Raw genomic sequence first — 25,111 nt, forward strand, 5'->3', positions numbered from 1 at the left:
GTATATGATCTCTACCATCTATACACACATAAAAAAGTGGTATTTATTCACTTTACATTTTTAACCTTTTATTCTTAATTTTCGTGTCCAAATTAAATGTGTCAAGATAAGTGGGATGAATGAAGTATAATTTAAGGTAATAGTCTCTATGTTATTAATTATTTTATGAATTATTTTTATGTGGATCAAAAACTGAAGAAATATTCATACCATGGCACGAGCAGAAGTAGATATTTTATTGTCTGGTCTAACTACCTCCTTATTCAATATCATTCCAAATGCACCTAATATTCAATTATATTTGGCCATCAATAAAATCCACAACCGCATTTATCTAATAGGAAATTTTGGGTTTATTCAAATTAAATTTTCACTTCCCCAAAAACAGCATAGGGAAAATCAAAGGGAAGAAAAAGACTCCATCATTTCTCCACGAATAATAGCCCTGCACCTCAAGCAATCCTCATCACCATCGTCATCGTCATCGTCTCCCATCCAAAATTCTCAATACATAAGGCGCATAAACTGCTCAAACAAATTCCAACTCTTAATAGCTAATGGGTAGTCACGAGGAGGAGAGATTGCTTCTGGAGGAGGGTCATGTAGAGGTGCTTCACCTTTATTTATTTATGTTTTACATTTTAAGATTTTTTTTGTTCTTGTTATCAGTTGATTTCAACCATATACTTGTAAAGTTGTTTAATTACATTTGGCCAAAAGCCTAAACATGTTTGAGTTGATAGGTATTTTATCCTTTGGATCTGAATTTATTGTACTTGTGAATGTTTCTTTGCTGAAGGTTATTATTCTGTGCATCCAGTATCTGTTAGGTGAGCCAATTATTCCAAAAAAAGGAAAAATAGTTTTTATTTTAAGTATCCTTTTTTTTAATAAAATTTCTATTTCAGCAGTATTTAAGTATCCTTTTATTTTGGGGCAATCATGGGAGGTGGTTTTCTGGGAAGTGGTTTTGTAGATTTACTGTTATTACTATTTAACTTTTGTAAAATCAAGTGATCAATCTTAATATGCTTGGATAGTTGACTTGGCAACTGCTTCTATTGGTAATTTCATGTCTTTCTCAATAAAGAAATAGGTATTCTTTATTTTTACTTCTTTTCCCCCCAAAATGTGAGATGATCTTCCCTTCAAGAATTCTTTAAAATATTGATCTTTCTTGTTGTTATCAAGATTGGAATCATGGGACCTGAATCCTGATGTTAGGGCTGATGTAAAATTTTGTGAATGTCTTTCGTGTAAAAGAAAATTTACTAAATTGTATATCTTGGAAGGTGAATTTTTACATTTACTTTGAAGTGGTCTATTTGACTGCAGACTGTAATTTTTTTTCTCTGTGTCTTTTTGTAGAGTGGAAGTGATGGACTACGTACTGGTGATGGTTCTGTCGACTTTAAGGGGAACCCTGTTTTGAAGAGCAAAACTGGAAATTGGAAGGCATGTCCTTTCATTTTAGGTATTATAATTGCTGTACTAATTAGATAGTTATTAGTTGTTACACCTCAGTCCTGATCTTTTGTATGTATCATATGGCAGGGACCGAATGCTGTGAGCGTTTAGCTTACTATGGGATTGCCACTAATCTTGTTAGTTATCTCACAAAAAATTTACACCAAGGAAATGTGGCGGCTGCTACAACTGTGACAACATGGCAAGGCACCTGCTATTTAACTCCCCTTATTGGGGCCGTCCTGGCTGATGCTTACTGGGGAAGATATTGGACAATCGCTGCCTTTTCCACTCTTTACTTCATTGTGATCTCCTAACCTTTTCACCATTTCATTATTTATTTACATTATTTTTTCCTACTATTGGATTTATTGGTTGGCTGGATCTCTCTTATCTTTAGTGTGCTCACATGGTTAGGCATCGTTTTTTAACTAGGAGTGGGTTTTCATTCAACTTTCTCCTGTAATTTGGAACTATGCGCCTGCTTTTGCAAATAGTCCTCTAATCTCTGTGTACTCTCTTACTAAACAAAGTAAGAAAGTTGAATTATTCTTGCAGCTTCTTGAAATTGGTTTATCCCAACGAGTCCAAAACATGAAAGACATCACAATCTCCTCGTTTGTTTGTATTTTTTGGTGCCTTTGACACATTTTCTCCCTTAGAACTAGCTATTCCGGAACACTTTAATCTCCTCATTAGTGCAAGCAAACTTGTATTTTGAATCTTTTACAATTTGAATTTAGTCTGACCTTTTTGTGGAACTGGTAAATGTTAGTAATAATGGAGTTTCTAGCATTTAAATATGTTGTCTAGAAACTGAGGGCAGGCAAGCAAGTGATTTTCAGATTTTTTACTGTAAAATATTATCATCATACAATTAATAAACAGAATTTTAGAATGTTTTTGAGAGGTGAAGAATGCCCAGTATCATTAAGCTCAAGTATATGGGCTTGTTTCGGTTGTCTATGTTGTTGACAGGCATTTAACTTTTTAAGAATTGTGTCAATCCTCTGAAGCAATTAGAGGTGTTGATCTGGTTGCATACTAAGGATTTAACTTGAAAACTGCCTGAATCTGCTGGAAAACTGTAGATTAAAGCTGTTTTAGCTGTTCTAGGATTGGTACACTATGATATTATTTTTTGTCTAGATGCTTGAATTAATCATTTAAATTTTTATTGAGCTTGGATGTTTTCGTTATTTAGCACCAGTGTGTCTATATGTCAACCCTTACATTAACTTTATATAAATGTTGTTTTTAACTTTAATTTTTATTGCATATGATACTTGCTTCTTTGGTTGCTCTCATCTTATTATTCCAATCTTTCTCTTCTCTTATGAAGGGAATGTGCACATTGACAGCATCTGCAACTGTACCATATTTTAAGCCTCCTGAATGTGTTGACTCTGTATGCCCTTCTGCCTCAGCAGCTCAATATGCAATATTTTTCTTTGGGCTATATCTTATAGCACTTGGAACAGGAGGGATCAAACCATGTGTTTCATCTTTTGGGGCAGACCAGTTTGATGATACAGACCATGTAGAGAGTGTTAAAAAGGGTTCTTTTTTCAATTGGTACTATTTTTCCATCAACATTGGTGCCTTGATTTCAAGTAGTTTGATTGTCTGGATTCAAGATAATGCTGGGTGGGGTCTTGGTTTTGGCATCCCTGCTTTGTTTATGGGATTTGCTATAGCAAGTTTCTTCTCAGGCACCAATCTCTATAGGTTTCAGAGACCAGGAGGAAGCCCTGTTACAAGGATGTGTCAGGTCCTGGTTGCATCATTCCGCAAATGGAATCTGGCTGTCCCTGATGATAGTAGCCTTCTATATGAGTTACCTGATAAAAATTCTGCAATTGAAGGAAGTCGGAAATTGCTGCACACTGAAGAACTAAAGTAAATCCTTTTTTTCCTTACATAATCAATGAACTTTGCGTTGATGATTAGATCTTATAATTCTGCTTACAGTTTCTCAAGATCATTGATTTTTACTGCTTTAACAAAACTATTCTGCCTTACTGTTAATTCATGTGATATTCCTTTATAATGCAGAATGAAGCAAATGAAATATCCAAATTTACTTTAGTATTGTTTGGTTTTGATGTTCTTTCTCCTATATACCTTTATATACACACATTGAAGCATTTCCATAGCATGATAGTTGTTCCCCAGAATTGTAGTTAGACGTTGTTACTAGGTTTGAAGCTTCGTTGTTTCTGTTTCTCCAACATATGGAGACTATCTTCTTTTCCAATGTATGAAACTGCCAATCATTGCTTGTCATGTCACTGATAATGCTCCTTTCTTCTGAAGGTGCCTCGACAAAGCTGCTGTAATTTCGGATGCTGAAAGCAAACACGAAGATTATTCCAATTCCAATGCTTGGAATCTCTGCACAGTAACACAAGTTGAGGAACTGAAGATCTTGATTCGCATGTTTCCCATCTGGGCCACCGGGATAGTCTTTGCTGCTGTCTATGCTCAAATGTCAACAATGTTCGTGGAGCAAGGCATGGTAATGGACACCACCATAGGTTCCTTCTCGATCCCTGCAGCCTCCCTGTCAACTTTTGATGTCATCAGTGTTATTTTCTGGGTCCCAATGTACGACAAGGTCCTCGTCCCAGTTGCCAAAATGGTCACTGGCCAAGACAGAGGTTTCACGGAGCTGCAGAGGATGGGAGTCGGCCTATTCCTCTCGATTCTATGCATGTCAGCTGCTGCTATCGTAGAGATCGTCCGTCTGTCGTATGTGGTGGATATAGCAGTAGCTGCCCCGATGAGTATCTTCTGGCAGATACCTCAGTATTTCCTGCTGGGGGCTGCTGAAGTTTTCACGTTCATCGGGCAACTGGAGTTCTTCTACGACCAATCTCCAGATGCCATGCGCAGTCTGTGCACGGCCCTGTCGCTCCTCACGACCGCGCTGGGAAACTATTTGAGCTCATTCATCCTCACCGTGGTCACGTCTCTAACGACACAAGGAGGGCAGCCCGGGTGGATACCGGACAACTTGAACATCGGTCATCTGGACTACTTCTTTTGGCTTCTGGCAGCCCTCAGCTTCTTCAATCTGGTGGTCTACGTCTTCTGTGCCAGAATGTATAAATCGAAGAAAGCATCATGAAATTCAACCTCTGTATTCTGTCGCTTTCAGCAAGACCTTTCTGTAAAATTCAATATCTCTGAAATTTGCTTACTGGTTTTCTCCAGATTGTAATATTTAGGTTCAAAACCTTGCATCTGCATACATTTCTCTGTATTAATTGGAGTATGATTGCACCAACTTTTCTTCTCTGCGGAAAATATACTGAAATCAGATGAATTTTTACAGGACTTTTTTTCTTTTTCTTTGTCTTTTTCCTTTGTGTTCCATAGTTCATGTTTGCCTATAGATTGCGATACATGGTTTTATTAGAAAAATTCACATAGCTCTAGCAGAAAATTCAGGTTAAGAACATTTGGTAAAATCTTATACGACGTAAAATTTGACCAAACTTTAAAAATAAGGTTTTTTGCTTATTCACGGGTGAAATAGTAACTTTCCTAGATGTAGGATAGATAATATTTTCTCTCCTTTTTACGAAACATCCCTCTTATTTTCTACTTTTATTTATTTTTGAAGCATTTTTCTCGTCCATTTTTGAAAATAATCCTTAAGTATTCAGACAATTTTCACATATTTACACTTGTAAATTGTCATTAATGGATTCACAATTTTTTAAAATAATCTCATTAATTATCATTACTTATCTTTTTCTTTTTTTAAATTCATGGGATCATTCATCCATTCACTAAATACACAATTTGATTTTCTTAAAACTCATGTCTACTCCTGTAAAAAAAAAAAATTGTGGCGGAAAAAAAATATGCAATAAAATAAAGAGATAAAAAATGAATTTTTTGTCGAAAACCAATGTAAACGACAATCCGTTGAGAATCTATTATTAAATTTGAAAGATTAACAACAAAATATAATATTAGTCGTAATTAACACATTTTCTAAATTTTGGATAGAAAATATACTATATTAAAACCTGATATCTGACAATGGTAGTATAATAATAATAATAATAATAATAATAATAATAATAATAATAATAATAATAATAATAATAATAATAATGATGATGTTGAGAAAGAAGAATATTTAAATGATTATTAATCCCCGTTAATTGGTTAATACTAAGAATATATGGAAAAAGTGCATACACTTTAGGAGGCAAGGCACAAGGAAGATTATTGGATGCATTGGTTCATGTATTGTGGAATCCAATGTTATTTCTCTGGAGTTTCTTTTGGACAATGATTCAATCAAAACTTATCACATGCAATAATAAATTTTCTCAAAATCTCCAATAATACACATAATATTATTGCTCCTCTATCTAGCTAGTTGATACAACCTTTTTAATGTGTGAAAAATCAAAAGTGTTTTCTTACTTATGATTTTATCCTATTACCCCAACACACACACACTTATACACTATACATATTTAATTTCAGGTGGTTCAACATGTTTCTGAACATTTTCTTGGTTTCTAGTTTGGAGGCAGGGGGCTCCACAAAATTCTACCTTGTTGCTTGGCATACCCATTTTTTTTTTTTTACTAATAGTAGTACATTTCAATTTATCAAAGACTACCATAATCTAAAGTCAAAATTCCGTTTGTCCTCATGCCTGATGAGGAGTAATATGTACAGAGCAGAGAATTAACCCTTACCAGAGGAACGGACTTCGCCAGAAGAACGAATGTCGTCAGAGAAACGATCCTCACCAGAGAAATGGCCTCCGTCAAAGAAGTCATACCCAACGGAGGAATGGCTCTCGCCAGAAGAATGACCCTTGCCAGAGGAATAGCCTTCGCCAGAGAGATCACCAAAAGAACAGAGGAATCGCAGGGGCAGATTTACTATTATGCCCTCGACCACGCGGGAAGCATGCTTTGCGGGCGAAATTATTATTTTACCCCTATCATGTAATCTATAAATACCCATGCATACGCACTCTGTAATCTACGTTATCTCTACTTTTCAATACTATTGCATTTTATTCTCGTGTTCTCAGCCACTTAGCGATTCTCTCACTTTTCCGATCAACCACTAGGTATAATTCATAATTCAACAACAATTCACCGATAAAATGACTATCCGTTCATTTATGCTTTACCAATGCCTATTGATTTTCGATTTTCTTAATTACAAGAATAAATCATTTGCTACAATGATAATAACAAAGCATAATCAATAAAAACTAAGCTATAAATAGTTAGGGGATATAACGAAAAAGAAAAAAACTCACGCTATTGTAGAACTATATAGTACTCCTTCCGTCCCACTCTAATTAGGGCTGTAAACGAGCCAAGCTACTCGTAATCTATTTAACGTTCGATTCGATAAAAGTTCAATCTGTAATTTAATGAACAACTCATTTAGCTAAACAAGCCAAAGCTTGAGCAGGACGATACTTGGCTTGTTAGCTCGTGAAGTGATTTATATATCTTAAACACATAAGATTATTCATTAAATGTCTTACTACTATATTTTATACTATATGTAGTAATATTTGGATTAAGTATCTAATTAACATCATTTATTTACAAGAAAATAGTAAATATATTATATTTTTGTGAATAAAATAACTTATATATTTGAAAATTAACTTATGTATTAGAAAAATAACTAAAATTTTAAATAAAATTTAAATTTAAAAGTTCGATTAGGCTCGGCACCGTATTCGACTCGATTAAAGCTCGATCGATAATTAATCAAACAGCTCGATTAGCTAAACGAGCTAAGCTTGAACAAGACACTATTTGGCTCGGCTCGCCTCGATTACACCCCTAACTCTAATAGTCCTATTTTCCTTTTCGGGACGTCCCACTAGAATAGTCATATTTCTATTTTTAATAATGATTTTACACTATTAATAATGTGGCCCCACACACATTTACACATTTTTACATTCAAAAAATAAATTGTTTAATTTCCGTGCCGAAAAGACTATTCTACTTGAACGGAAAGAGTAGTAATTAATTAAGTTATCTCAAAATGTGGCCTCGCGAATTTGCAAATGTTGAACTATTATATGCTAAAAAGATGTTGAGGGCTAAAGATGCGTAGAAGGAAAAAAGGAAGAAAAAAGGCGGAACAATATACAGTTGGCAAATAGTGAAATAGCAGTAGTTTAATTTATTTAAAATATTTAATTATAGAAAATGATAAAATAAGATTTCTTTTTAATTCCAATTTTGCGAATACCGGATGAAACTCTACAATTGAGCGAAGGAGTTGGCTGATTCTTTTTTTTTTTTTTTTGGGGGGGGGGGGGGGAGGGTGGGGGGACAATTTAATTTCAATTATTATGTTAATATAATATGATGTGTAAGTGTCAAGATGCATGAAATTGAGGCAGGTTGGGTGCCCCGCCACCAACCACCGTACGTGGGTCCTTCCTTCCTTCCTTCTCTGAGTGAGCATTCGATATGTAATTATACTATACATATTTATGTATATTTTTAAGTGTTCCTATGTATATGTACTATTATTATTTTTATTATCACAATATAAATCCATAGAACTAATTTGTTTTCTCTCTGTTCTTGTAGAGCATGTCAATTATATAACTGAAATTCTCTTTGTCCACATGAAGGCCTATGATATACTTCTGTTTTAGCTCCATCTCTATTGTTTGGATTTATTTTCTTGCTAATTTGTATGAGTACATTTACATGAACAATTTAAAATAACAAAAATCTCTAATCTCTAAAGTATTATCCTAGGCCTTGTGGACAAAGTAACATCTCTAATCTCTATCAAAATATTAATGTTAACTAATTCCGGATCAAAATTAAAATAGGACAAGTTTAAAAAACAGCAGCTCTAAAATGCATGCGATATAGTAATAATTAGTGAGTTCTTGTGAACATTGAAGTTTTTGTTATGTTTTGTTTGTTCCTTTAAGATCATGAAAAATTAAAATTGGGTTAATGAACTTATTTTTGGAAAGGTTACGAGGTGTTGCAAACTTATTATCAAGGGTTATAAACAAAACTTATTTTGTCAAAAAACTTCTCAAAAAATAATTAAAAATTCTTAAATAACTTATAAGTTAAAGAACTTATAAGCTTAGCCCAACACCATGTAAATCATATGTACGTTACTTTCCCATAAATAAATAAATCATGTAGCTCTTTGTCTTTGTCCTATTTTTTTGGAGTTATGTGTCTCCTTGTCTTGAAGTATATATATATATATATATAGTTGGAATTATAGAAACTATCCATTAGATCATATGTGTAGGAAAGCAATATGATTAATCATGCCATTCCCCTACAAAAACCTTATTGCTATAAATATGTTGCTGATCAATGGTTATTTTACTTTCATGACGCATAATTAGTTATATATATATAGAGGTGGGATTATGTAGTATCCGCTCCCCTAATAATATATAAGTCCAAATTTGGACCACATAATGGGGCCATGTGGCGCACTAGGAATGTGGCGCCATATGGCAGCAGTCTCTCAAGGCTTCCAAAGCCTTCAAAGGCTAAAAACACGGAGGGGTAAAATGGTCATTTTGGATATCTTTTTTTTTATTATTTTTTTTTATAACCGAAAATCCATTTTTTTCCCGCAGTCGTCGTCAAAATTATGCCTATAATTGTACACCAATATGCATAAACATAAACCTAAATATGCATGACACTGGATAGATATATGCATGGGAAAATATCAATATGCAAACACTTTGGTGTCTCTCGCTGTCGAAAAATGTTATGCATATTTGTGTGTAATGTTATGCATATTTATGCTTTTCTTTATACATATTCGTGTTGAACTATATGCATAGTACTATGCGACACTATTAGGTAGCTCTCGTCGCTGGTCATTTGACGGGTCACACATTGGTACTTTCTTATGCATATTTCTATCCAGTGTCATGCATATTTGTGTTTACCTTTATGCATATTGTTGTTCAATTATATGCATAATTTAGACGACAGCCCCGAGAAAAAAAAATGAATTTTTGATAAAAAAATTAAATTAAATTATTTTAAAAAAAAATCGGAAATAACCATTTTACCCCTCCGTGTTTTTGGCCTTGGAAGGCCTTAGGAGGCTGCTGCCATGTGGCGCGCTCCTAGTGTGCCACATGACAGCAGTGTGTGGAGGAGCGCTATATATAGTAGGATAAGGGGGTGGATCTACATATATAGGAATACTAGTACATTCGCCCGTGCGATGCACGGTGAACATAGTTTTGCATCAAAATTAAACGATGTAGCGTGTGTATTGGTTAAGCGATTAAGGGTTAATATCTAAAATCGAAGGTCTTGGGTTTGAGCCTCTGTGGCGCGGCCTTTAAATTTCTTTATTTAATCATGTTAATTTATCAAAAATAAATAAATTAAATGATGTATCAAATAAATAAAAAATAAATATTAAATATAGTTAGAATATAAGTAAATGTAAATTATTTTTTCTTAAAAAATAAAATAATCTACATCAATTACTCAGTAAAGATCTTTAATTTTATTTTATAATTTTGAAAAGTATCATTTTTAATTTTCCATCTATTTGATGGAAAACTTTATTTTTCTTCCTTAAAATTATAGAATTAACACATCATTTAAATTAAAAGAAACGAAAAAAATAATAAAAAAAGAGTTTTCACATCACAATATATAATTTTAAAACGTAAGCTAATCATGCATAAAATTAATTTTTTCTAAGTTAGCTCATTACCTATGTCATCTTATTAGAAAAGCTTCAATTGATAAGTTAGAAAATAAATTATATTATTATAATTTATTAGAATACTAATAAATAATTATTTGATACCAAATCAAAGATCTTGGATTCATCTTTAATTTAAGATATATATATATATATAGAATATTTTTTATAAATAAAATTTGATTTTTTTAAAAAATCATCAAAATATGAAAAATAGAATATGAGAGAAAGAGAGAGAGATAATAGAAAATTGAAGCATGCGTATGATGAAAGAGAAGAGAGAGGAAAGATGAGAGATAAAATATATGGGATATGAGATTTATTGAGTTTTATAAATACCTTTGATTGATTCTTTAATTACAATTTTACCACAAACTGTGTTTTCATATAATAAAAACCTCTGTTAAAATGAGAACTAGGAACCTAATCTTGGTCTTTTAAATATTAGATCTAATGGTTAGGATTTAGTCAAAAATAAAACCGCCTAATTAGGCGTCATTTGTTTTAATTGATAGTGTTTTTATCTTTTCAATTAGATTAAGGTTATTTTTGTCTTTTATAGTTTTCTTATTTAATTAAAGAATATTAGTTAGTTCTTTAATATTTGTGTGAGCCGTTTTTAGTTTTTAATTTTGTTAATTAAAGAATCAAATATTAATAAAATATTATTTTTTAATGAAAGAGCATTATTTATTTTTTATCATTATTAGTACGTACTACCTTTTCTAAACTTTTCTATTTCAATGGTGTAATGGTTATAAAATCAATTCACATAGTCTATTATTGTATATTCAGTTGCACAACAAATAAAAATTAAGTATATTAATTGTGCATCTATGAATCATTAATATGTGCAACATGTTCTGCCGTGTAACTATAATATTTTACTGTGCACTTAATTTTGACTTTATTTGTTCATGTTACGTATTTGGTTAGGGATACTATTTTGATATATTGTATTTCATGAGTTTTGATTGTTTTGGACTGCATATGAATTAATGCACAGATATATGACGATAATGCACAGATGAGTTAATAGACTTATATCATTCATAGTACATAATACATTTCTAACATTTGATTCTGTAAGGCTCACAATTGCATATTACTGTATGGAAATGCACAGACAACTTAATTATGTTGAAATGCATATAATTTATGTTATTAAGTTTTCAATTGCATAGTAGATATGAACTAATGTACATTTTCGAGTATTAAATATTTTAACAAATAAATTTAAATCATTGTTCATTCCAATCTAACATTGCCACAAAATATAACACATATTATAAAACACACGTAAAATGAGATGTGATTTTAAAAATAATAAGAAAATTCATGTAAATGTTAGTAAAATAGTTTAAGATGTCATACGTAATCATATTTGAAAACATAATTTGTTTCGACACAGTGTACTATTCAAACCCAAAGTCATCCAAATATCTTTTCCATCTTCTCCTCCGGTACGGATACGAAATTTTGATAATATTCAGATGCACCCCTTATTACATCATCCTTGACGTAGTTATTTGTCCATCCTATTATAGTTGCACTGTATCTTTTACGAAGTCTAGTCAAATGTCTTTCTGAATTTGTGGGAAGTCCACATACTCCAGTTGCACGGAGTATCTCCCATATAAGTTTTAATGTGGCGCATGAGATATATAGGTACCGCTGTTTTCTATGCAACTTTTGCTACCCCACTCTATATGGACAACAAATTTCTTCGCCTTCAACATCTTTACTTTCTTCATCGAATCTCCACGTAGGTCCAAGTATTCTCCAAGTATATTTGCCTACATAATAAAACAATTACAAATAAGTTAAATTTATGTTTTAAAAAAATTATAAGCAACGCTAAAAAAATTTAGAATCATACCAGGTCATCGATAATAACACCATATTTTAGCAGATGCTTGCTTTTTGCGAGGCATAGTGATCTGTGCAACAACAAAAGCATTATAAACTCTTACTCTATGTAACTATAAATGCAGAAATACGCCCTGGATTAATGCAAAATAATAAAAAATATATATATGTGCTAAAGACACATAATTTTTCACTTGTGCATCGCAGGACACAACAACAACTATGCAATTTAAGATTCCAACTATGCAATTAAAACTTACCCACTATGCATCTAAATTTTTCACTTGTGCAACACAAACCACTAAAGCATATATGCAAGTAAGATTTCAATTATGCAATTAAAGTTGATACACAAATACAATTTCGAGTCAAACTACTTGATTTTCAATCCCAACTATGCAATTGATTCTTTTAACTATGCAATTAAAACTGAAACACTATGCATATAATTTTACCAATTTTGCAACACCAACCCATATATTACCTATGCAATTCGGATAGCAACAATGCAAGTATAACATATGCAACTATGCAACAACAACTGTTATAACTAAGAATTTTCTATATGAATTGTGCAATTAAAATAGATACACCCACACAATATATATCGAATCCAACTACCCAATTTCAATCACTCATATGAAACTGCTTTATTCAATTATGCATTTACAAAACTTACAGGTCATTACTATCGAAACACATGGTATTTTCAACAAATTCCAACAACTATGCAAATACACGTTTTATTCAACATACTTCGAAACACATGTTATACTAAACAAAATCAAACTATTTACTGTGCTGCAAATACCAAACTCCACGGTAAATCCAACAAGTTCTAACAATAATGAATCAAAAGGTATATGAAATTGAAATATGAAAGTGTTAAGCAATGTCACAAAATTGAAATACTGGACTCCGACGTAGCTGGTTGTGAAACACACAGATGCACGCCGCCTCCTTGAACAGAATCGTCAGAAAAAAAAAACTCCTGCCTTGAAACACACAAATGTCCTCGTATTGCACAGTTCGCCGTCGCCTAGCACAGACCGGCGCTAAAAACTCTCGCAACCGCCGAAAATTTGGTTGCACAAAAGTCGTCGCCGGCCAAAAATTCCGCACAGCCACTGATTTTTTCTCCTCCGACTCCGTTCGATTTCTGACCGATTTTCGTCTGATTTCTCCTCCGATTGCACAGAAATAGCTGCGGGCCAAAAATCCCGCACAACGGCTGATTTTTTCTCCTCCAACTTTGTCCGATTTCTGTCCAATTTTTCCTCTGATTGCACAGAAGTAATCGCCAGCCAAAAATCCAGCACAGCGGCTCCGACTCCGTTCGATTTCTGTTCGATTTTTGGTCGATTTCTCCTTCGACTCCGTCCGATTTTTTTTCAGATCGGCGGAAGTTGTTGCACATCGGCTGCTCTCTATTTTCAAACCCTAGGTGAAAGTTACAAATGAAAGTGAATTTGGAAACGTGAAAAAGAAATAATTATTGTATTACATTTCTACCCTTTTAATTTCAATTACATTTAAACTAGTAATTAAATTGTGCATCTGTAGTTTAATCTCAATCCTCTATTTTACTTAAATCAATGGTTTTAAATTGGTTCTTAGTTTTCATCTTAAGGGAGGTTTCTATGTTAACCCTACCCTTTCCTCAAAAAAAAAATGTTAACCCTACCCTATATATATATGAATAAGATATAATTATTTTATTTTTGAAGAGTGAAAGAAAATGTATAAGCCTCACTATACTTGATCAGTTTCAGAATTACTCCCACCGTCCCACCTTCATAGTCCCTTATTCCTTTTTTAGATATCTCATACTATAGTCCACTTAATTTCTAAATTAAATTAGCATTAAATTTCTTTTTTTACCAAAGTAACCTTATTTAAATATAGTCAAACATAGAATAAATAAGGGCAAAATTGAATAATTACATACATTTTGTATTTTTCAAGCACTATTTATTGCATTTTAATATGTGTGAAAAATTGAAGTGGACTATGGAGGTGGGACGGAGGGAGTAATCAATAACAATTTTAGTTTGAAACTGATTCACTTAAATTATTAGTATATTAGTATAAATAAAAGAAATTATACATATGCGACCAACTGCTCCATTCGATGAGCCATTAATGTTTCAAGATTGTAGTTTTATAATTGTAGTGACCCGCTCTTTTATATATTTTAAATCCAGTAATGAGTGTTTATTTTTGTTCATCAGTGAATGAAAACGGTTTTTATCCTAATATGAATTCAGCTTATGATCCTGAATTTATATTGTTAAAGCAGTTAATGATATTATTTCAGAGTTATAACTGACTTAGCAAAGTCACGTTATTTATTTAAGCGAGATGAAATTTGATTTTATTTTTACTCAGATCGTGAATTATTTCCGACTCAGGAAGTTAATTAAATCTGCGGATTTAATTTAGATATCAGAACAACGAACGAATTAAATCTACGGATTTAATTTAGATTCATTTTATAATTTATCGGTTTTAGTGAGAAATCACATGTCGAAATACGAGATTTATTTAAATAAACAGTATCAAGCATATACGAGCACACGATCCATCTTACAGTTACAGAATCACCGAGACAGAGAAAATACATCAATAATTCTCCTCTACATTTTTTTTCCTTTCTTTTTCTTCTCTTTTTCTTTCCATTAATTTTGTTCCCCACTCCATCAACTCCACTACCCTATGCTCCCCACCATCTCCACTACCTTTGCTCCCCATCAACTCCAACACTTCACCCATTCCTTCCATTTCGCACCAGCAATCACAAAGAGAAGGAAGACTTGGCTTAACTACTTTGCCAAGATTTCAAGCTGCTCCAGTCCAGTAGTACCCCAACACTCGAAGCTAGAGTTTATTGGGTGAAAAACCGTGCATGAGGTAAGGCAGCGAATCTGCCATAAGCACACTGCTCCGGCAGTGTTTTGCAAGGCGATTCCAGCCATCCAAACGGTTCCCAAAAATTCCCAAATTAATTGTGTATCATCTTTCATACATTTTCTATATTTTGGTAAAATTTCAGAATATTTAGAGCTCGCATGATTTATTTATGAATTTGTAAACATCACTGCCCATCTGGAATACATTTTTGGTAAACAATCTTTGGGAGATCATAAGTAAAGTTTCACTCGGTGAAAACCTTTGAAACTTGAATATGTCACTCTAGACTCCCGTATCTTTCTTTTGACATCGGCCTCACCATTTTTGAGTAAGGGAAACAACCGGTATAAATTCTTGAAATCTAGTTCTTATTCCATGTACCATCCAGTAGATTTTACAAACCTACGACTTTGAGGTGGAAAAGGCCGACTTAAATATTTGATTCTCAAGCCTATCTTTCTACTGAATATTCACTGACATGTTGGGAACTTACTTGTTCAGTTTTAGAATTTTTGGTGAAGCTTAAAGTGGTTTTTCCGATTTATGTTCTGAATCTGCCAAACTTGAACTCTTTTTGTGCACTGAACTTTAGATAGTCATATCTTCTAAACCATGAAGGTTCTTAGAGTAAATCCAACTGGAGAGTGTTATGATCTCTCCCTAGTTTCCAGATTGACCTTTGGGGTTCCCAGTGGAGTTTTGTAAAGGGAGATATGAATTTTTAAAGAAAGCCCACTGACTTGGTTGTAATCTGGAAATATGAAATTTACAGATTTTTGCTTGTTAAATACCCATCTTTGAGAGGGCATATCTTGCTCGTTTGAATTGTTTTTCATTCGATTCAAATTGGAGAATGATCCTTGAAATGTCTAGTTTCCAGAATGTCTTTTGGAGCCTCATTTGGAGATCCGAGGTAGATTTGGTGTCTGTTGTAAAACAACCCCTTAAGAGCTCAAGTTGTTGAATTATTTTCTATGTATCAAAGTTTATTTTAAAGGATGTTTCGTGAAAGATTTAGTATATGTGCGTAACAAGTTTGGGACTATTTATTTTAAATGAGGTCCGTTCTTTATTTAAATTAGGATGGACTTTTAATGAATATTTTTGGGATTAAACTATTATTCTTGATTTATATAAATTATTTTTAAGGACTTATAAATATGAATTTCGTAGGCCTACTGACCTACTGTGATCGACGGTTTGTCGATGTCTAACAGCTTTGAAAATTTTATAGCAAGTCCCTACATGAGTCTTGAGTACCCTGGTAAAATTTCAAGCCATTCCAACTTCGTATGATACTTCTTTAAAATGTAAAACCTAAACTGCACATTACTACTGAGAATTTCAGAGAACAGAGAAAAGAGTCATTTATTTCAGTAGCTTCCTGGGTGATCTAGCTTTCCAAATTTTTATGGTATTAACCTTATTGTGTTATTTAGATATCCACCAAAGTTGAGCCCAGTTTGACAACGTTTACTATTTTTCAAAAATACAAGTTTTCGATTGTTCAAAACTGCCGAACATGGTAGATCGTGGTAAAAACGTCATATCTCTCAAACCACTTGGAGTTTTCGACTCTATTTTTTTTATATGAAACTAGACTCGAAGATCTTTCTTTCGGTATGAGTCTCGAGTCCAGGAGATGTCGAAGTCAGAACAGATTAAATTTTGAAGTTGAGTCAGTGTAAAAGCAGAGCATGTTTTGATGATGTTTGATTGTGATTCTTATGTGCCTTATGTTGAGCCTTTTTTTTTTTTTTTTTTTTTTTTTTTAATTTTATAACATTACTTGTTCTTATTTATTAAGCCCGATTAATTATGAGATTATAAAGCGAATAAGTTGAAGTATTTATTTTCTATTGACTACGAGGAGCGGGGTTTATTTAATTGACGGATTAGAACACCCCGAAGAGAACGGATTAATTTTTGTTAATTATCCGGCTTCATGAGACGAGACTTAGCTTTTGTTTAAATCCGATAGCCTGGATTAACAATAGAAATTCCCTGATTATTATCTCAGAATAATAGTTCATGCATACGAGATTCATGCATAGTTTAATTACGCATTCTCATTTAATTGAGAATTTTCCCTCGATTTAAAGTCTTACGTTATTTTCTCGGATTAAAGGTCGAGCGCAAGAATAAGAGCTCGTCAAGGAGTCACTAATCTGTAGCAAAGCTTTGCTATCAGGTGGGCATTACTTTCATATATATCAAATGAGTTTAAATGTTACGTTCAAGCAAGTTATTTCATGACTAAATTAATTGAAGTTATTTCAAATATTGTCTTGCCATAAAATGTTTAAATTTCAGTATGATATCTATCTGATGTGACTTTAATCATGTAATCGAATTCGGGTCTTGAGCAGTTGATAGCTATCCTGCCAGGGCTAGTGTACACCAGTGACCGTGAGTCATCTAGCGGGTTGGCCGGTCAAGTGTCCGTGAGAGGTGGCCACCTCTCCGGCACACAGTTCCAGATATGATAGATTACAAGAGAACTTAGTCTGCAGACGAACTTTAAGAATCACAAATGAATTTAGTAAGCTTGGGCCTTTTTAGCGAAAAACTCCCTTGCTGTACTGTTTATGATGGCATGACAATTTACAACTTTACGAAGCATGTTATATTTCATAGTAGGCATATGTGCCCACTGAGTACTTTTGTACTCAGCCCTGCATATATTTCTAAATGTGCAGGTTGAGCAGCTGCCGATGGTGATGAAGTGACGAGCGGGACTCTTTTGTCTTATTATGTATTAATGAACTCTAGGGTTACATGTCTTCATACATGTAATCAGAACCTTATTCCGCTGCGTACTCAGAAGTTTTATGTTATTTTGGATAAGTCGGAGTTATCCGAACTTGTTAGTTATTTGAGTCTATACGACAAAAACTCTGTTATATTATAGATATCTATGTTGTTAACAATGATGAAATACGATCCTTTCTTGTTTGATTATTCCCCTTTCTACCCCGCTTCTAATCTCCCTCCATTAGCCACGATTTCCCGGCTTAATTATCCTTAATTAGGACCGGTCGTGACAGAGTGGTATCAGAGCAGTTCATTTGCTCTGAACCCTAGAGTTAGCCCATTTTTCTAGTATGATCACTAGTATATATGAGTCAGTCAGCCAAAGCTCATCACTTCATCACATCGTCATGCTCAGCAAGAAAGAAGGTGGTAATGATTTTAAAACATTGAGAAGTTCACGTTTTATATGAATGTACTGATGCTTACATTCAAGTTTTATGCTTTATTGATTGATTAGATATCTCAATGAACTTAGATGCGTTAAGAATGCATGATCACTGTTACGAGAAGAACAATAGAAGCTAGAAACTCAGTTATATTTCACTATAGCCATGGTGAAGAGCTAAGAAAGAAAAAGAGAATCCCATGAAAGCAGTGCAAGCGGAGTGCCACGCACGAATCACTGAAGCAGGCATAGTTCTTCATTCAGGTTGTTCACGAGTGACAGAACACCGAATCGACTATTGCCTTATTTGATGATAGATCACGTGAGTCATTGCTCGTAGCGACGAGTGTGGCTTATGTAATCAGCTAGCTATCGCATAATGAGCTAAGACTCATTACTAACTCTCGATTATCACCAGTTATGGTGTGAAGAGAACCTTCATGATTTATGATTGAACTTCAGAATTAGACTCACATAGAGTCATAAAGCTTTATGTAAAGATGTTATAGTGTTGCAATTAGAACTGTCACTTTACAACTTCAGATATTCGGAACTTTTTACTACAGTTACCAATTACATTACACACGAGCATGATTTAGAACCCCTATTGATTATGATTGTCTACTACGAACCGGAAAGACGAGATGTGACGTGGGTAACTAGAAGTTACCGACCATTATAATTGACCAGAGAAATCTATACAAGTGCGTAAGACGAGAGGAGTTTCCGAAGATGGTTTGGAGTTTAACAAGAGCTAGAAGTATCGACAATGGTTCGATGCTAAAGTCAATATATTGAGATTCTAATGAGACCCTGAGGGTATACTCAAGTTAAGTATACATACCTTAGCTGATCAGGGACATTTCCCGGCTAGAACGTCTCGAGTGAAACATCCAGTTTAGTAATCAGAATGAAAGCAATAACTAAAGTCGTTCCATGATTTAGTATTGTGTGTGGTGACACATACCTTGCAAAGATGCTCAGAGATGCAAAATCCATTTCCTGTAAAGGCGTGAGAGAGTGCTTCGAATTATATAAATGCATTACAAGCATTATGAGAATGAACGCTTGATACAAGAAGTACGATATTAAGATCGTTCAAAGGATGAATATTGAATAAGGTCGAATGTGTTTGAATGGTCTTGTTTCGTGTAAAGAAGATTTTAAGAAAGTGTTGATTTTAGGAAGAAGACCCCAAGCTTGGGAAGCTTCAGCGTATTTTCAATGATAAATTTTAGATGTGAAAAAAAAAAAAAAAAAAAAATAGAGATCTCAGACCAGAAGTACTTTTTGCAGCCCAATAAACAAAGAGTTACCAAGTTCGGAAAAGTAATTCCGTGTGACTGAGAAATAATTGTGTTGGACCTGGCCAGTCCACATGGCCAAAATCTCAGTAGTCGTCATATATGAGTCTTTAAACCTATATATTTTAAACCTTCATCTGAAAAGCCAAACGGGTTCAGACTATTAGGTCATTTCGTTTCGACCTTTCAGTCAATTCATTTCTACCCTATGGTTATTCATTTTCAATTATTTGGCAAATTATTGAAACACTTTGCCTAATTGCCATTTGTGATTTGAATCATTGCGATATACTAGCTATTGGTAGATTTTCTGTGACCCAAGGACAAGCAGATACTCATCAGATTAAATCAGTCAAACACGTATGCTTCAATCCAAGGGTCAAACACGTAATGCATACAGACATTCTCTTGTGCATTTAGTAGGACGTTATTTGTGTATTTCAAAAACGATGATCATTTCGATGCTTTTGTATGCCCCTATGTTGGCTTAGTTATTTTGATAAGTATTAGTACGAAAATGCTGGTTCATAGGGCATTTCGGAACTGAGCTCTTTCATGATGACCTTGCTAGATAGCTAGTTCATCGTGTATAATGCTTGGATAGATCACCAGATCTATATTCAATTGTTGATGAAATAGTCCTCATTGATACTAATTTCCCATGTCTATGTAGCGACCCTATCAGTCTTTTGCGGCAAGTTACTTCCGCTATGTTATTTATATACTTTCATGAGGAAGAGTATGAGCGAGATTTGAGAATCAAGAAAACAATTTACAGAATCGATGATATGCATCTGTGTATTACATTGGTGACTATATGTCGACTCATCGGAATGCCAACAAAGCAAAGGCGTCCGAGAGAAGTTGAATAGAACAATAGTATGCCTTGTGATGTTGCATTAACAACTTGTGTTTTGACCTAATAGAATGCCGTCAAAACGAGGACGACCAAGAGGAGGGGGCAGGATTCCCCGAAATGAAAGAAGAGGCCCAGAAACAGGGCCAGAACCAGAACCCGAAATAGTTCAACCACCTGTTCAGCCAGAACGACGGATTGAAGAATTATTCTTACGACAGAACCCACCTACCTTCAACGGGACAAGAGACCCGGCAGAAGCTGAAACTTGGGTTCGCGCTATTGAGCGCATTTTCAACTTCCTGCGTTGCACCGACCAAGAGCGCCTGACTTGTATGTCCTTTCAGTTGACTGGGTCAGCTGATTTCTGGTGGGAAGCACGGATGAAAACGATGACAGCAGAGCAGTTAGAAAACCTGACTTGGGAACAATTCAAAGCCGGTATATATGACAAGTATATACCCAAGAGCTACCGCAAGAAGAAGGAAGCTGAATTTTACAATCTAAAACAAGGGAAGATGTCGGTAACTCAATACGACAGGATGTTCTGCGATATGTCTAGATATGCGTCGGAACAAGTTGACACAGATGAAAAGATGGCTGAAAAGTTTTGTGCCGGTCTGAGGCACGAAATTAGGATGGCTTTGGCAAGTCACGGAGGATTGTCTTACACTGAGTCGCTCAGCCGAGCGTTAGACATTGAAGCAGCCATGCCAGGAGAAAGACCTGCAACTGTACCTACGCCAGCACCTTCACATGATCAAAATCATAATCAGAATTTTAGAGGAAAGAGGAGATGGGACAACAGTAAACCGAACCAAGGCGAGAAGAGGCCATGGCAGGGACGGGTCTTCCAGTCACAGGGCTATGGAGGCCAGAGTACACCGAAACAGATGGGAAATAACCAACAGAGGGCCCCACATTGCCCCAAATGTAACAAAAGTCATGTGGAAATCTGTAAGGCCGGCAGTGATAGTTGCTATATCTGTAACCAAAAGGGGCACTATGCAAACCGGTGCCCGAATAAGCAACATGGAACGGGTTCAAGACCAAACCCACCTATCCAGGCTCCACCTCTGCGAGCAATTCAAGCTTTGCCCCAACCATATCCAAGGCAGCAACCACAGTATCAGCAGCCACAGCAGCACCAACAGCTACAGTACCAACCACAACCTCAACAACCGTATCAGCAACAGGTCCGCCAACAACAGCAGCGACAACAGAAACAACATGAAAAACCTCGTCATGCTAGAGCCTATGCTATGAGGCAGAAACAGCCCGAGAACAACCAGGGAAACCTGGCAGGTATGGGCATGCTACTCAATACTCCTGTTGTACTTCTATTTGATACGGGCGCATCGCATACTTTCATTTCAAGTACATGTGTCGACACCTTAAAACTTAAAATGGAAAGAGCTGATCAGGAGTTGAGTATATCATCACCTATAGGAGGGATGACGACAGTAGACCATGTGTGCTTGAACCTAGAACTGAACATAGGGTTACTCAAGATTGTAGTGAACAGCTCGTATGTTATACCGATGAGAGATGTGGACATAATCCTAGGAATGGACTGGCTAGCCGAGAACTATGCCACCATCCTTTGTAACGAAAGGCGGATATCATTCCGATCCCCAGGAAGGGAGCCGTCACATTTCCACGGAATTAGTATGGGAAGAAGAAAGATGATCATCTCCGCCCTCCAAACAACGAAAATGATGAAGAAGGGATACCCAGCTTACCTCGTATACTTGCACGGAGAACTGGGTACTGAAAAGAGTATAGAAGATGTAGCAATTGTACGGGACTTTTCAGATGTATTTCCAGAGATTCTGCCAGGGCCACCACCGGACAGACCAATTGAGTTTACCATTGATTTGGAGCCCGGGGCAGCTCCCATTTCGAAGGCACCATACCGAATGGCTCCTAAAGAGTTGGAAGAACTCAAGATACAACTGCAAGAACTTTTGGAACTTGGATTCATTAGGCCAAGTGTATCACCTTGGGGTGCACCCGTACTTTTCGTGAAGAAAAAGGATGGCACATTGCGAATGTGCATAGACTATAGGGAACTGAACAAAGTGACACTGAAGAACAAATATCCTTTACCAAGGATAGATGACCTTTTCGACCAGCTCAAGGGAGTAAGCGTGTTCTCGAAGATTGATTTGCGGTCTGGTTATCACCAGCTGAAGATTCGACCAGAAGACGTACCTAAGACGGCATTTCGAACTAGGTATGACCACTATGAATTTGTAGTTGTGCCATTCGGGCTAACTAATGCGCCATCCGTGTTCATGGACCTCATGAATCGAGTGTTTCATCCGTACTTAGACAAATTTGTCTTGGTGTTTATAGATGACATCTTGATCTACTCGAAGAACGAGAAAGACCATGAGGAACATCTGAGAATTGTCCTAGAAACGTTGAGGACGGAGCGCCTTTATGCCAAATTCAGCAAGTGTGAGTTTTGGCTCAGCGAAGTCACGTTTTTAGGACATATTGTATCATCAGAAGGGATTAAAGTGGACCCTGAAAAAGTGCAAGCGGTGCGTGAATGGAGATCGCCTACTAACCCTATTGAGATAATAAGTTTCTTAGGATTGGCAGGTTACTATCGGAGGTTTATGAAAGGATTTTCCAAAATTGCTAGGCCAATGACGCAACTACTCAGGAAGGGAATAAAATTTTCTTGGACAGAGGAGTGCGAGAAGAGCTTCCAAGAACTCAAGGAAAAGTTGACTACGGCACCAGTGTTAGCCGTCCCAACAGCTGATAAGGAATACGTGATCTACACAGACGAGTCCAAAAATGAACTTGGTTGCGTGCTGATGCAAGAAGGAAGAGTGATAGCATATGCGTCACGATAGCTTAGGCCACATGAACTGAATTACCCGACTCATGATCTGGAGTTAGCTGCAGTGGTGCATGCGCTGAAGATTTGGAGACACCACCTATATGGAGTTAGGTGTGAAATATTCACAGACCACAAAAGTCTGAAATATTTTTTTCGAGCAAAAGGACCTTAATATGAGACAAATGAGATGGCTCGAACTAGTGAAAGATTATGACTGTGGTATTAACTACCACCCAGGCAAGGCCAACGTAGTGGCTGATGCATTGAGTCGTAAGACTCAATCTAAATTGGGAGCTCTCATCACTCGAGAGACGGTGCTCATAAGGAAATTTAGCAAAATGAGCATAGAAGTGGTTAAACCACCAGGGACGATAGCAAGCGTTGTGGCAACGGTACCTAACTTGAGGAAGACGATCGTAGAAGCACAAAGAAAAGACGGGAAGATGGAAAAACTACGGGAAACAGTAAGGAAAGGAGGCGTCAAGAATTATCAAGAAGCATCAGATAATGCTATCCTCTTTGAGGGAAGGATATGCATCCCCCACGATGATGAGCTTAAGGATAAAATCATGAGTGAGGCTCACGATACCCTTATACTGCCCACCCAGGGAGTACTAAGATGTATCAGGACCTAAAGAAACACTTTTAGTGGGAAGGCATGAAGAGAGACATAGCGTCATTTGTGGAGAAATGCCTGGCATGCCAACAGGTGAAGGCCTTATACCAAAGGCCATATGGAAAACTACAATCGTTGGAAATTCCAGAATGGAAGTGGGAGCACATCGCAATGGATTTTGTGACCAGTTTGCCCAAAACAAAGAGAGGAAACACTGCCATTTGGGTAATAGTGGATCGACTCACAAAATGTGCTCATTTTATACCAATACCGATCACACACGGGTCAGACAAGCTAGCTCAGTTGTATGTTCGAGAGATTGTACGCTTACACGGTGTACCCGTGTCAATCACATCAGATCGAGACTCGAAGTTCACATCTAGATTTTGGATGAGCTTACAGAAGGAGTTAGGCACGAGGCTAAATTTCAGCACCGCCTTCCACCCGCGGACAGATGGGCAGTCTGAAAGGACAATTCAGACCTTGAAGATATGTTGAGAACAGTGGTGTTAGACAGAGGTGGAAGTTGGGAAGCAGTGCTGCCGTTGATTGAATTTGCCTATAATAACAGTTACCAGGCAACTATCGATATGGCACCATATGAGGCATTATATGGAAGAAAATGTAGATCACCGCTTTATTGGGATGAAGTGGGTGAGAGAAAAGTTTTAGGACCAGACATGGTCAATGAGATGGTTGAGATAGTCCGCCAGATCAGAGGGCGAATAAAAGAGGCACAAGATAGACAGAAATCTTACGCTGATGCACGTCGAACTGAGTTATGTTTTGAAATAGGAGACAAGGTCTTCCTAAAGGTATCTCCTACCAAGGGGATAACTAGGTTGGTGTCAAGGGAAAACTTAGGCCCCGATTCGTAGGACCTTATGAGATTTTGGAGAGAATAGGCCCAGTAGCCTATAGGTTGGCGTTACCGCCAAGCTTTGGAAACGTTCACAATGTTTTCCACGTATCACAACTCAGAAAATACGTTTTCGATCCAAAGCACATAATCCACCAAGAAGAGATCATCATTTGCCCAGACTTGAGCTATGAAGAGAGACCAGAGGTCATTCTAGATCGAAAAGTTCAACAACTCAGGAATAAGGCAATCACATCAGTGAAAGTCTTATGGAGACACCACGGACAAGAGGAAGCCACGTGGGAGCTTGAAGACAAAATGAAGGAGAAATACCCCGAACTGTTTTAGAAGAAATATGCAAATTTCGGGACGAAATTTTTGTTAAGAGGGGTAGTATATAGTGACCCGCTCTTTTATATATTTTAAATC

General features: G+C 35.8%; 1 protein-coding gene and 1 long non-coding RNA gene across 2 annotated transcripts; both read left to right on the plus strand.

The window, feature by feature from the left end:
* Positions 1-228: 228 nt before the first annotated feature.
* LOC130996226 (protein NRT1/ PTR FAMILY 8.3-like) lies at positions 229-4,756 on the plus strand. Its single transcript, XM_057921737.1, has 5 exons — positions 229-608; positions 1,369-1,474; positions 1,555-1,772; positions 2,810-3,366; positions 3,784-4,756. Exons 1-5 carry the CDS (start codon positions 558-560, stop codon positions 4,595-4,597), a joined length of 1,746 nt encoding a protein of 581 aa, XP_057777720.1. The 5' UTR covers positions 229-557; the 3' UTR covers positions 4,598-4,756.
* Positions 4,757-14,268: 9,512 nt separating this feature from the next.
* Positions 14,269-17,952, plus strand: LOC130996228 (uncharacterized). Its single transcript, XR_009092447.1, has 3 exons — positions 14,269-14,991; positions 17,120-17,182; positions 17,691-17,952. It is a non-coding gene; the product is annotated as an uncharacterized LOC130996228 (long non-coding RNA).
* The last annotated feature ends 7,159 nt before the right edge of the window (positions 17,953-25,111 follow it).

The sequence above is a fragment of the Salvia miltiorrhiza genome, chromosome 7 (genome assembly GCF_028751815.1).
Source record: "Salvia miltiorrhiza cultivar Shanhuang (shh) chromosome 7, IMPLAD_Smil_shh, whole genome shotgun sequence".
Taxonomy (NCBI): domain Eukaryota; kingdom Viridiplantae; phylum Streptophyta; class Magnoliopsida; order Lamiales; family Lamiaceae; genus Salvia; species Salvia miltiorrhiza.